Below are 12,446 nucleotides of genomic sequence, written 5' to 3'. Positions count from 1 at the left end.
GAAACTGCATAAGAGAGTAAGGAATACCTAACACAGATCTGAATGCAGCACCCAAGAAAGTGGAGGGATGGTGGGAGTACAACCTGAAAAAGACAGTCCGTGTACTTGATTCAAAATATTCAGTAGGCTATGTCATTCAATCTCTGCCAAAAAATACATGAATAAATTTGCGTCTTAGATTTCAATTACAATACATGTCTGTTTTCTCAAAATGTTTTTTCCCCCCTTATCTGTATTCTGACGGTTCTTACAGAGGGGCCTGTCTTAAATAACATTTTGTTCTTTACGAAATGATAGATGAAATGAAACGGAATGTTGACTGAGACGCACATTCTGTTTATGGACTCTTCTATTCCACAGAAGAAAAAAAGCAATAGGTCTGGAACAACGTGAATTAATCTAAACTACCTCAGGAGAACAACGAATGGTGCAGAATCGCCATCTACTGGATATATGAACTGTATGTAAATCTACATTGCTTGTAACGTTACTAGTCATAGATCATAACGAGAATATTAATTCAACCTGTCTAAAAGCCTATTTCTATAGTGTTTTTATTTCTCGTAGTGGTCGTATCATTAGCCTATGAGCATAATTTGATGACAATAAGGCTATGCATCATCATGAATTACGTAGAATTAAAAAATTAAATAAGTTAATTCCAATCTTATGTGCTATATAATTCCTAAAGAACATATTAGCGCCGAACTGTAAGGAGCGCAGCAGTGTAACGAGTTTTACGAAACGCGAAAGCACTTGTTCCTCTTCGCTCTCTGTAGATGCCGTTCTGACAGCGCGGGTCTGTTTCGCGGGAGCAGGCAGCTCACAATAACAATTATTTAATTTTTTTTTACAGAGGCGCGATATTCTTATCATTCAGGGGACAAAATGAGTTTATGGGTTGATAAATACCGACCATCGTCCTTGTCTAAACTCGACTACCACAAGGAGCAAGCAAATCAGCTCAAAAATCTGGTAAAGAAGCGGAAACTATCCAGAAAGCGAACTGGTGTTTGTGTTTGGTCAGACTCAAGTCAATTTCAATAACTAAATATGAATTATATTTTATGTAACGTTACATCATCGCGCTCTCCTCTGGAAGAAAATACTTCAAATAATTTGTTTACAGTTGCAGCAACAATATACTTTGCAGTAGCTGTGATATAATTAAATGTGCTTCACATATTAGCCATACTGTCTTTAATTAGTACTGAATACTTGTTAATTTTACAGGTCCAGTGTGGTGATTTTCCCCACTTGTTGGTTTATGGACCGTCTGGTGCTGGTAAGAAAACCCGGATCATGTGTTTGCTCAGAGAGCTGTACGGTCCCGGGGTCGAGAAACTCAGAATTGAACACCAGTCCATTACGGTATTTAAAAAAAAAAAGCTACAAACTGTTTTCTAATTATATAGCCTAACACTACAGTATTAACTATCAGTGTTTGTCTATTGTAGACTCCATCTAAAAAGAAGCTTGAAATCAACACAATTGCAAGCAACTACCATCTAGAGGTGAATCCAAGGTAATGCAAAGATTGCCTCGGTTCTCTGTATGTTGGGAGCATTTACTAGCAGAACCTCATGCCTGATCTGTTTTCCTCAGTGATGCTGGGAACAGTGACCGTGTGGTCATTCAGGAGCTGATCAAAACTGTTGCCCAGTCTCAGCAGATTCAGTCCAGTGCTCAAAGGGAGTTCAAAGGTTCGGCTTTTTTCTTTCATTGGGTTAGATCATTAATCTGAATGTTAAATAGCTAAGAGCTGTGTCTGGATTCGATAGTTTTATATTAATGATCCGTACACTTACACAACAGTAATATAACTGAATTAGCAATGATAAATTTGTCATGTTTTCACAGTTGTGCTGCTGACAGAGGTGGACCGTCTCACTAAAGATGCCCAGCATGCCTTGCGCCGTACGATGGAGAAGTACATGTCCACTTGTCGACTGATTCTGTGCTGTAACTCCACCTCAAAAGTGATTGCCCCCATCAGGAGCAGGTGTCTGGCTGTGAGAGTCCCCCTGCCAAGTGTGGACGAGGTGAAGTGTTTTTTTTTTTCTTTATAAAAACAAAAGACAAAACAATTGTAATAATATATTATTACTCTTACTCAGCAAGGATGCATTTTAATTAGTTTAAAAAGTGACGTTAAAGAAATTTATAATGATAGAAAATTTAAAACTATCATAATATCCACAAAAATATTTAACAGTACTGTGTTCAACTGTTTTCAACATTGATAATACTGAGAAATTTCTTGAGCAGCAAATCTGCATATTAGAATGATTTCTGAAGAATCATGTGAAACTGGAGTAATGACAATTGAATTCAGTTTTGCCATCACAGGAATAAATTACATTTTAAAAGATATTAAAATAGAAGACAGTTCTTTTAAATTGGACTAATAATTCACAAAATTACTGTTTTTTTTTTTCTGTATGTTTAATTAATTAATGCAGCCTTGTTGAGCAAATGCGTTATTTCCTAAATATATTAATTTAATGAGAAATGCATAAAAATTAAAATCATACATTTTAAATTCAAATGTGTTTTACTGGACATATGAAAACAACCCAACCTTTGTCCTCTCAGGTGTGCAGTGTTCTGTCAGGTGTGTGCAGGAAGGAGGGGCTGCTGCTTCCTCCTGAACTGGCCAAAAAAATCACTGAGAAGTCTAGCCGTAACCTCCGTAAAGCACTGCTGATGTGTGAGGCCTGCAGAGTTCAACAGTAAGTCAACAAGAAGAGAGATCTCAGAGAGTGAAATAAATCATCGGTGTTGTTCACTTTTCCAGTGTTAATCACAAATGAAGCCTCTGAATGAACATAACTCGCCTGAAGTGATGCCTCACATACAGTTTAGGTAATCTGTTCCCAAATTGATTTCCTGCAGGTATCCATTCTCTCCAGACCAGGACATCCCTGAGACAGACTGGGAGGTTTACCTCAGAGAGACCGCTAATGCTATAGTCAGCCAGCAGAGCCCTCAAAGGTCAAAAAATGCCTGAATACAAGCGCAGAATTAAAATCCCCTGCTGTCTTTTACATTATAATAGATTTGAACAATTTTGGTTTCAATAACCTGTTACGTTGTTAAGTAGCATACATGTAAATGTAAACTAAATTATATTTTTACAGACTTTTGGAGGTTCGGGCACGATTGTATGAACTTCTGACTCACTGCATCCCACCAGAAGTCATCATGAAGGTACAGCTGCTTATTTACAGCATAAATACTGTGAAATAGAAGTTAAATAAAACTGGTGAACAATCACTGCATTTCTTTGCATGGTATTCCAGGGCCTGGTGACAGAGTTGCTAAGTAACTGTGATGGACACTTGAAGGCAGACGTGGCTCAGATGGCTGCATACTACGAGCACAGACTGCAGTTGGGCAACAAAGCAATCTACCACCTGGAGGCCTTTGTAGCTAAATTCATGGCCATCTACAAGAAGTTCATGGAAGATGGACTTGACAACTTTATGTTCTGAGCCACTGTAGCCTAAAAGAATAAGATATACTAATTAATTGATTGTTTTTCATAATAAAAGCTATTTCAAAAATTCTTGGCCTGCTGTTATTGCTGTTTGGGTATCTATTCAAAGAAGAGGTAAAGAATTTCACACGGACAAGGATGAAATGAGCACAATCTTGACAACATAAAGCAAGAATGGAATGGAAATTGCAAACATGATTATTAGAAAAGCTTAATACAATCTTTATGTGTAAAAATAACTTCAAAGGGGCAAGATAGGATACTACAAATGAAGAATATATGTTATACACTGAGGAAAACACTGCACAAATATATTCACCGTTTGCCATGGTGAATCGATTTGATCCATGATCGACATCAAGGGCTGTTTAAGAATAAGCGGGCACATCAAATTATCCTGACTCAATGAACCTGGACCAAATTAGTGAGATTGCATTAACTAAATGGTCGTTTATAGAATGGGTTTAGACCAGGGGTGTCAAACTCAGTTCCTGGAGGGCCGAAGCCCTGCAGAGTTTAGTTCCAACACACATACCATGTAGTTTTCAAATAATAAATACACATGCATCATGCATGTAGTTTTGTAGAAAGACCAGATTTTCTTTTTGTTTATATGTTCTAATCTGTCATGCTGGTGCAAAAGCTAAGCGGGATCACTTGTATGTATTTTTCTTCTTCTTCTTTGATTCACTTTGTTAAGATTCAGTATTTTCAATACAGTTTTTGTTTGGTTTTACAGTGCTGCTGTTGCTGTGTCAGCATGGTAAGGACAAAATGTCATGATTTATTTCTAGTAACTTTACTTTGCTATCTCTTCTTACCTAAACAGCATGTTTGTTCGGTAGGATTAATTGATAGCTGATTACTTTGCTAGAGCAGGAACAACAGTAATCCTGTCGTATCTTCATTTTTATGTACCTGTCTGTTCGTCTGTCTGTCCGTCCATGAATCAGGTGTAATGGAAGAAAAAGCTGCTCTGTTCCTGCAGAGAACTGTTTTCTCTGAACCTTGTTATGGGACTTCTCTAAATACCTGCGATTGTCTTCTGAGTGTCGTCCACTGAGTGGGATTGATGGAGACAGTTTCCAACCTTAATTTTGAAATTGATTCACTTTAATCTTGGGAAGTCCTTTTGCTATTACTGACCCATGTTCCTGTTTTCCACCTAAATAATTCTAGAGCAACGCTTAACTTGTCAAGGTGCCAAAAGTGTCATTTCCTGTGGTAAGAACTTTCTTAGTTCGTTTTTCATGCATGTTTTATCCTTCGGGGTCCTTGATGGTCCCTTTAACACTGTGTTGACCATAATTAATGTTGCACCTACATATCTACTAACACTCACTGAAGTGTTAGTAGCGTATTACTAGACTCGTAGGGTTGGATTAAGTTGACCTGCATTTACAAATTTGCTTCTAGTCAGTAAATGTCTGTTGGGAGACCATTACTACAATAAAGAGTTGGCAGATATTAAGCAGACACTCTACTAACTCCCTAATGAGAGATGGTTGACATGTAGGTGCAATGTTACTTGTTGTCAACGGAATGTTCAAAAGGGACAACAGTGTTACCAAAAATATATGCGCACATCCAAAAACTTTAGGTGCTCGATCTAATAAAGCACTTCACTAAAAGAATCCACACACTGCTGTTGTGGTTATCAAAGATCAACTTATTAAAATAAACCAAAGATTGTTTATTTTGATAAATTGATCTTTGGGAGCAGCAGTGGTAGAGTGCAGACTATCATGAATAACCAAACTGTATGTGTGAATGTAACCAGCACACTAAAAAATTAGTTATTTTCACTCTGAAATGGCTTGTAAACTTCACAAATAATTACCCCCAAAAAAGTGAACCTTAATGCAAGTTTATTATTTGTGTGTGTATGTATATATACACTGAAAAAAATGATTCATTGAATTTACTAAATTTTTTTTAAGGTAAGTGGTTGCAATCAATTTATTTTAACTACATTTAAATAAACAAATTTAGTTGACTAACTTTCAACGTATATTTTTTTTAATTAAATGTAGCTAAAATAAATTGCGACCACTTACCTTAAAAAAAAATTTTCAGTGTATATATATATATATATAATTAATTAATTAATTTTGCATGTGGTGATTTAGTCTTCACTTGTGAAATTATCAACATCAGTTTTTCGGTTCCAGAGAAAAAGGGTGTTATTTCTATTCATCATGCCAATTATGGACAGCGGGATCTTGCAACCTGCCCTCGTGAATTAGGAACTTCATCAAACTGTTACACTCCTCAGACTGCCAGTATAAGTTCCAGGTACAGCAGAAACATCTATTTTGACTAGAGTCACTTAATCATTCAGTGTGGTGGAAAATTGACAAAAAATGAAAATGCAATAAGAGTTTCTTTCTTTGTAGGTGTACTGAAAAGAAGTCTTGCCATTTAGATGCTTCAAACTCAGTTTTCTCTGATCCATGTTTCGGCAACTAGAAGTGACTTACTTCTGAGTCTGAGAAAATATTCATATTGCTGTTTGTTTTTTCTATTTGCAAATTGTTGTAACGGGAATTAAGCACAAATGGCAAAGTATTGACAATTATTTTTCCTTGGGTTATTTTTTTTATTTATTTTTTTAGGAAATTCTAATACTTTGAGATACTGGATTTTTGACATTCATGAACTGTAAGCTCTAATCATCAAAATTACGACAAACTTTTGAAATGTTTTACTTTACTTGTAAAGAACGAACTTCACTTTTTGAAATAAGTTGGGGGAAAAAAAGAACTTCCACAACATTCAAATTTTTTTTGAGATGCACCTATACACACACACACACACACAAATTTACTCAGACATATTCAAAACTTCTCACATTATCAGTTTATTTGCTATAGTTTAAAAAATGGTAATAAAGTGACACAAACTCAAGAGTTAAACTGTCAGAACAAATTCATCTGAATAATTTTTGGTTTGACTGTATGAATTAAAGGTAGTTCGTTGTATACTTCGACTCAGTCTCAAAGAAAACTATAATGCTGCAATTCTTGATGCTCTGCCTTAATGTCACAGCATGATCTGCATCAGTCGGTGAGCAAACAGCCTGGAAGAGCAGAAGCATGTTATCAGTGTCACTCTTTTAAGAAGCCATCTCTTGTCTCTCTCTCTCTCTCTCTCTCTCTCTCAGCTTTTCCTTTCCTATTTTTCCAAACTGTAATTCATTTACAGATATTTTGCTCTCTCTCTTTCTGTGGTTCATCATGGCATATTTTTAAAACATAGCATCAAATTTTGACCAGTTCTTTCAGAAAGCCGCTGGAATTAACAGGGAACTTGAACTCGAAGCTCTCAGTGCTGATCTTGAAGAAGCTGCCAAGGAGGCTGAACAAGCCCTTCAAAGGTTCAGCTCTTCACAGGTTTTGTTGAACACTTTTAGTAATAACTGATTTGCGTTAATGAACACATCATATTATGTGTTGATAATATCTGTCCTTATAGTCCTTCCTCTCAAATATTTTGCTCACAGATCATTTTTAACACACTGTCTCAACATGTACAGTGGTGTGAAAAAGTGTTGGCCCCCTTCCTGATTTTTAATTTTTTTGCATATTTGTCTCACTTAAAACATTCAGATCATCAAACTAATTTTAATATTACACAAAGATAATGCAAGTAAATACAAAATGCAGTTTTTAAATGATGATTTCATTTATTAAGGGAAAAAAGCTGTCCAAACCTACCTGGCCCTACGTGAAAAATTAATTGCCCCGTCCTGTTAAATCATGAAAGAACTGTGATTAACCACGTTATTTTAGAAAGCTGAGTTAAATTTCACTAGCCACACCCAGGCCTGATTACTGCCAGACCTGTTGAATCAAGAAATCACTTAAATAGAACCTGTCTGACAAAGTGAAGCATGTTTAAAGTGCAACACATCATTCCGTGATCTTAAGAAATTCATAAACAGATGAGAAACAAAATAGTTTACATGTATCAGTCTGGAAAGGGTTATAAAGCCATTTCTAAGGCTTTGGGACTCTAGCAAACCATGGTCAGAGCCATTATCCACAAATGGAGAAAACTTGGAACAGTGGTGAACCTTCCCAGGAGTGGCCAGCATACCAAAATTACTCCAAGAGCACAAAGATGACTCATCCAGGAGTTCATAAAAGAACCCAGAACAGCATCAAAAGAACTGCAGGCCTCACTTGCCTCAATTAAGGTCAGTGTTCATGATTCAACAATAAGAAAGAGACTGGGCAAAAACAGCATCCATGGGAGAGTTCCAAGGCAAAAGCCACTGCTGACCAAAAAGAACACAAAGGCTCGTCTCACATTTGCCAAAAAATATCTTGATTATCCCCAAGACTTTTGGGCAAATATTCTGTGGACTGATGCGACAAAAGTTGAACTTTTTGGAAGGTGTGTGTCCCGTTACATCTGGCGTAAAACCAACACAGCATTTCATAAAAAGAACATCATACCAACAGTCAAACGTGGTGGTGGTAGTGTGATGGTCTGAGGCTGCTTTGCAGCTTCAGGACCTGGATGACTTGCCATAATTGATGGAACCATGAATTCTGCACACAATCAGAAAATCCTGAAGGAGAATGTCCGGCCATCAGTTTGTGACCTCAAGCTCGAGCACTTGGGTTCTGCAGCAGGACAATGATCCCAAACACACTAGCAAGTCCACCTCTGAATGTCTCAAGAAAAACAAAATTAAGGTTTTGAAGTGGCCAAATCAAAGTCTGGACTTAAATCCAATTGAAATGGATACATTTAACATGAATAAACAGTCCATTCATGCTCAAACCCTCCAATGTGGCTGAATTAAAACAATTCTGCAAAGAAGAGCGGGCCAAAATTCCTCCACAGCGATGTGAAAGACTCATTGCCAGTTATCGCAAACACTTGATTGTAGTTGTTGCTGCAAAGGGTGGCACAACCAGTTATTAGACTTAGGGGGCAAGTACTTTTTCACACAGGGCCATGTGGGTTTGGATTTTGTTTTCCCTTCATAATAAAAAAACTTCAACTGCATGTTGTTTACTTGTGTTATCTTTGATTAATATTTAAATTTGTTTGATCTCAAACATTAAAGTGTGACAAACATGCAAAAAAATAAAAAAAACAGGAAGGGGGCCAACACTTTTTCACACCACTGTATATAATTCTCTTCGTTTCAGCTGAGAGGGAAGACCAAAGGAAGGCTTGTCATGGGATTTGAATTTGGCCGTATTGTGTGTTTACGAAGAAGACCAAAAGCTGCAAAGGCAAATATTTCCAAGGGTATGTCTGTGTTGGTCTGAGCACCTTGACTATTTGCACAGAATTTGATGTTTCTTTAACTTTGGTTTATACCCCACGGCCCCGTTAGGAAGAACCCTCAACAAAGTGTCATGTTGAAGTAATAATAATTCATACAATTTACTAAATCAGCAAATTCATATATTGTACAAACGTACTCATACAAAATTCTGACTTTTACTCCTACTGCTGTCATTGGCCTTTGCCTCAACTCTCATGCAGATTGTGACCATTGTAAGTAGTCAGAGTGTTTATATCATAAAGTTTATATTAAGTCCATTGTATTCTTTATTAACCTTTACAAATCGGTGCCGTCTCTTCCCGTTCTAACAGTACATGATATCTGTTCCTCACCCACACCTGATTTTTACTGAACACATCTGTCTGTCTAAGGAGCAAGAGTCTGGAAATGCTAGTTTAACTTCTCATGTGACAAATCAGATCACTTAAAGCTGTTCACACCAAGAACAAGAAATTTAATAATAAATATTTTAGCATCCACACCAACAGACGATAATGGTCTGTTTACTGTTATACACACTTCAGTTACAGTATGTTGTTATCTGCTATTTTTTTGTTGTCAATGTTTTTACTGTTCATCAGCTTGAAAAAGTTGTCCTGGAAGAGATTCCAACGATATTGTTCCTCTGTGTAATTAAATGTTAAATAGCTCCGTGTGGACTCATCCTTGGTGTGAAGAGGCCTTTAAATTGCTTACAACAATATCGGCAGCATGTAATCATATTTAAAATAATTCATATTAATATGAAGAATAGCAATAGCATTTTCTCTTTCCTCTCATTCTGTTAAACTTACACACCAAATTTTGCCTTTCTCTGCCTATTTCTCTTCATCTTATTCCTTTACTCCCTCACTCACATTTTTTTATGCTCTGCTGTAAGGTAGAAACTGAGAGTTTGCATGATGGCCTTTTCTGAGACTCTGAATCTGATGTATACAGATGAACTCAGGAGCTTGCTAGAGTTGCCAGGGAACTTGAGCTTGAAGTTTACTATTATAACTGCTTAATTTATGTATAAAGAACAATAATTAAACATGGGGTCAATAGATATTTTCTTGTTTTACAGCTGAAGACCAAAAACGCAAAGAAAATCAGTCACAGCAAGCCGGTCAAACCAGTTCTGATGAATGAGGAATGAACATGGCCGCCGCCTTGTACCCAAACAGAAAAGACAAAGCTGGAAAGTTGCACATTTCCATTGGTATGTCTGTATTCAAAGCAGTTATAGTTTTTGACACATACATCTTTTTATAGCTCCTAGAATGAGCAAATCAGCTGAGCCATCAACTTTGGAATTTGGGCAGGAAATGAACGAATATGTTGAGTACTGACACCTGCACCTGAATTCACCAAAACTATTTCTCTAGAGTTATTATTGACTTATTGTTTTTTTTTCTGTTTGTTTGAAGGAGGATGAAGCCAGTTGATGAATATCACTTCAATGGTCACGAAGTGCAGCAGTGCTGCCTGAACCCATCAGGTATCTGCATTCACGGACAGCTCAGATGTTACGGCCCATAAAAGTAAACTTCACAACTGAACAACTGCAAGATAGTGGTGGAGAGATTCTTTTGGCCCATACCTCCAACAACCTCCAACAAGAATCAATGGTAAGTCCAGTGCAACAATTATAACAAAAAATAATATATATTGTTTATTAATTTACCACATCCTAAATACATGTTTTGTCCCTCCAGGACATCTACACCAGGTGGTGTGTGAGGAAAGCATGGAGGACCGTCAGTGACTCCAGCCACCCGAGCCATGCTCTCACCGTTACCACCAGGCAGATGTGATCGCAGAACCTTCACCAGCAGGCTGCAAGACAAGTTCTTTCCACAGGCAATCAGACTGAACTAAACTTGTACCATTAACACCACACACAGCACACCAACCTCTTATGCACTGCACTCTATCACTTACACTGACTGGACTCTGTTCTCTACCTGCATTGAGTCCCTTACACACATGTGTTGCATATATATTCAATACCTGTCATCCATAATGTCATGCTGCAGTTTGCACAAAAGTCTTTCACCACCTGTACACTTGCGTTCATGGTATTGTGACAATAAAGTGATTGGCACAGTGACGTCTGCGAGTGCCAAGGTAACTTCAAAGCCAATGGCAACCCAGTTGAGCAGAGACGTCACACTTACTTGTCCATATATGGTCATCTATGACAGGATCTTCCGGGTTCTTGTGGTGAATGGACAGATAAGATTTATTTGTCTCCACTCAATATAAAACTGCAACAACAGATTGCATCATGTAGTTAACCTGATGCAGCAATAAATTTGTTGATTACAGTGTTTTTATTTTTTTCAAACAAGGGTGTAATGGTTCCCATTGCATACATTGTTTACACTAATATTAATTAATGTACAATATTTAAACTCAAAAGTGTGCATATACTGTGCGAAAAATAAATAATAAATGTCAAAATGTTTCATTTGCTTACAAAAAAAAAAAAAAAACACCTGAGATTTATTCATGTATTTTTCTACTATAAAATTTTGCTTCTGTAACATTTATAGTGTATTAAAGGTATACAATTAATCACTTTTATGTTTCCTGGAAATGGACCGTACAAACTTGCCATTCTTAGCTCTGCCAGTTTTTTATTAAAAAAAAACAAAAAAAACACACATTATGAATTTCCCAATGTTTATTGATATGTCAAACTTTTCCAAGACAAACATAGTGCTCAGAACAGCACTCTCTCTCCACTTTGCACCACTATGGAAAAAATAAATAAAATAAAAGCAGTTATAGTGAAATATAACAACTTAAAACAATGACTGATTGATAAAGTAATTCATGGGTACATGGAAACAAATATGTAACTAATAAATATGCAATATAAAACCCCTTTAAAAAAAACATGGTCTAATATTCAAAAATATTTACTTATAATTTTTATATTTTCATATATAGTGACAGAAGTGGGAGATGGGAGTGTTGACTGTAAAGTAGAAATGAAAACAAGTAGACATGCTAAGAATGGAAGTTGGCAGTAAAGGGCTCAGAGCAGATGTGCTACACGAGAGAGAGAGATGTAGAAGCTTTTGGAAGGGCTGATATTGTGGAGAGCTGATGGAGAAGGACTAAGTAATCTGTGAGAAATCCTGCAAGACAGGAAGAAAAATAATTTATCACGTGATGAACAATAAAAACATTGACAACAAAAAAATAGCAGACAACAACATAATGTAACTGCAGCGTGTATAACAGTAAACAGACCATTATCGTCTGTTGGTGTGGATGCTAAAATATTTACCATTAAATTTCTTGTTCTTGGTGTGAACAGCTTTAAGTGATCTGATTTGGCCAAATTAATTGAAGATCTGATTTGTCACATGAGAAGTTAAACTAGCATTTCCAGACTCTTGCTCCTTAGACAGACAGATGTGTTCAGTAAAAATCAGGTGTGGGTGAGGAACAGATATCATGTACTGTTAGAACGGGAACAGACGGCTCAGATTTGTAAAGGTTAATAAAGAATACAATAGACTTAATATAAACTTTATGATATAAACACTCTGACTACTTACAATGGTCACAATCTGCATGAGAGTTGAGGCAAAGGCCAATGACAGCAGTAGGAATAAAAGTCGTAGAATTTTGTATGAGTACGTT

At 36.7% G+C, this 12,446-nt stretch overlaps 1 protein-coding gene and 1 long non-coding RNA gene across 2 annotated transcripts; both read left to right on the top strand.

Moving 5' to 3' along the window:
* The first annotated feature begins 737 nt into the window (after positions 1–737).
* On the top strand, positions 738–3,568 carry rfc3 (replication factor C (activator 1) 3). The gene is made up of 9 exons (XM_058789496.1): positions 738–975; positions 1,234–1,371; positions 1,458–1,525; positions 1,606–1,703; positions 1,861–2,042; positions 2,596–2,732; positions 2,896–2,994; positions 3,141–3,210; positions 3,303–3,568. Exons 1-9 carry the CDS (start codon positions 889–891, stop codon positions 3,492–3,494), a joined length of 1,071 nt encoding a protein of 356 aa, XP_058645479.1. The 5' UTR covers positions 738–888; the 3' UTR covers positions 3,495–3,568.
* Positions 3,569–4,023: 455 nt separating this feature from the next.
* Positions 4,024–5,807, top strand: LOC131547768 (uncharacterized). The gene is made up of 4 exons (XR_009273008.1): positions 4,024–4,158; positions 4,239–4,262; positions 4,453–4,723; positions 5,671–5,807. It is a non-coding gene; the product is annotated as an uncharacterized LOC131547768 (long non-coding RNA).
* The last annotated feature ends 6,639 nt before the right edge of the window (positions 5,808–12,446 follow it).

The sequence above is a fragment of the Onychostoma macrolepis genome, chromosome 10 (assembly GCF_012432095.1).
Source record: "Onychostoma macrolepis isolate SWU-2019 chromosome 10, ASM1243209v1, whole genome shotgun sequence".
Taxonomy (NCBI): Eukaryota; Metazoa; Chordata; class Actinopteri; order Cypriniformes; family Cyprinidae; genus Onychostoma; species Onychostoma macrolepis.
Note: the sequence above shows the minus strand (reverse complement) of the source record. Positions and strands in the feature narration are given on the sequence as shown.

What these genes read in the sequence shown, in the direction of transcription:
- rfc3 (XM_058789496.1), top strand. Translation starts at nt 889, where the DNA reads ATGAGTTTATGGGTTGATAAATACCGACCATCGTCCTTGTCTAAACTC. An exon ending in TGCTCAAAGGGAGTTCAAAG is followed by an intron (nt 1,704 to 1,860) that starts GTTCGGCTTTTT and finishes ATGTTTTCACAG; the next exon opens with TTGTGCTGCTGACAGAGGTG. An exon ending in GAGGCCTGCAGAGTTCAACA is followed by an intron (nt 2,733 to 2,895) that starts GTAAGTCAACAA and finishes GATTTCCTGCAG; the next exon opens with GTATCCATTCTCTCCAGACC.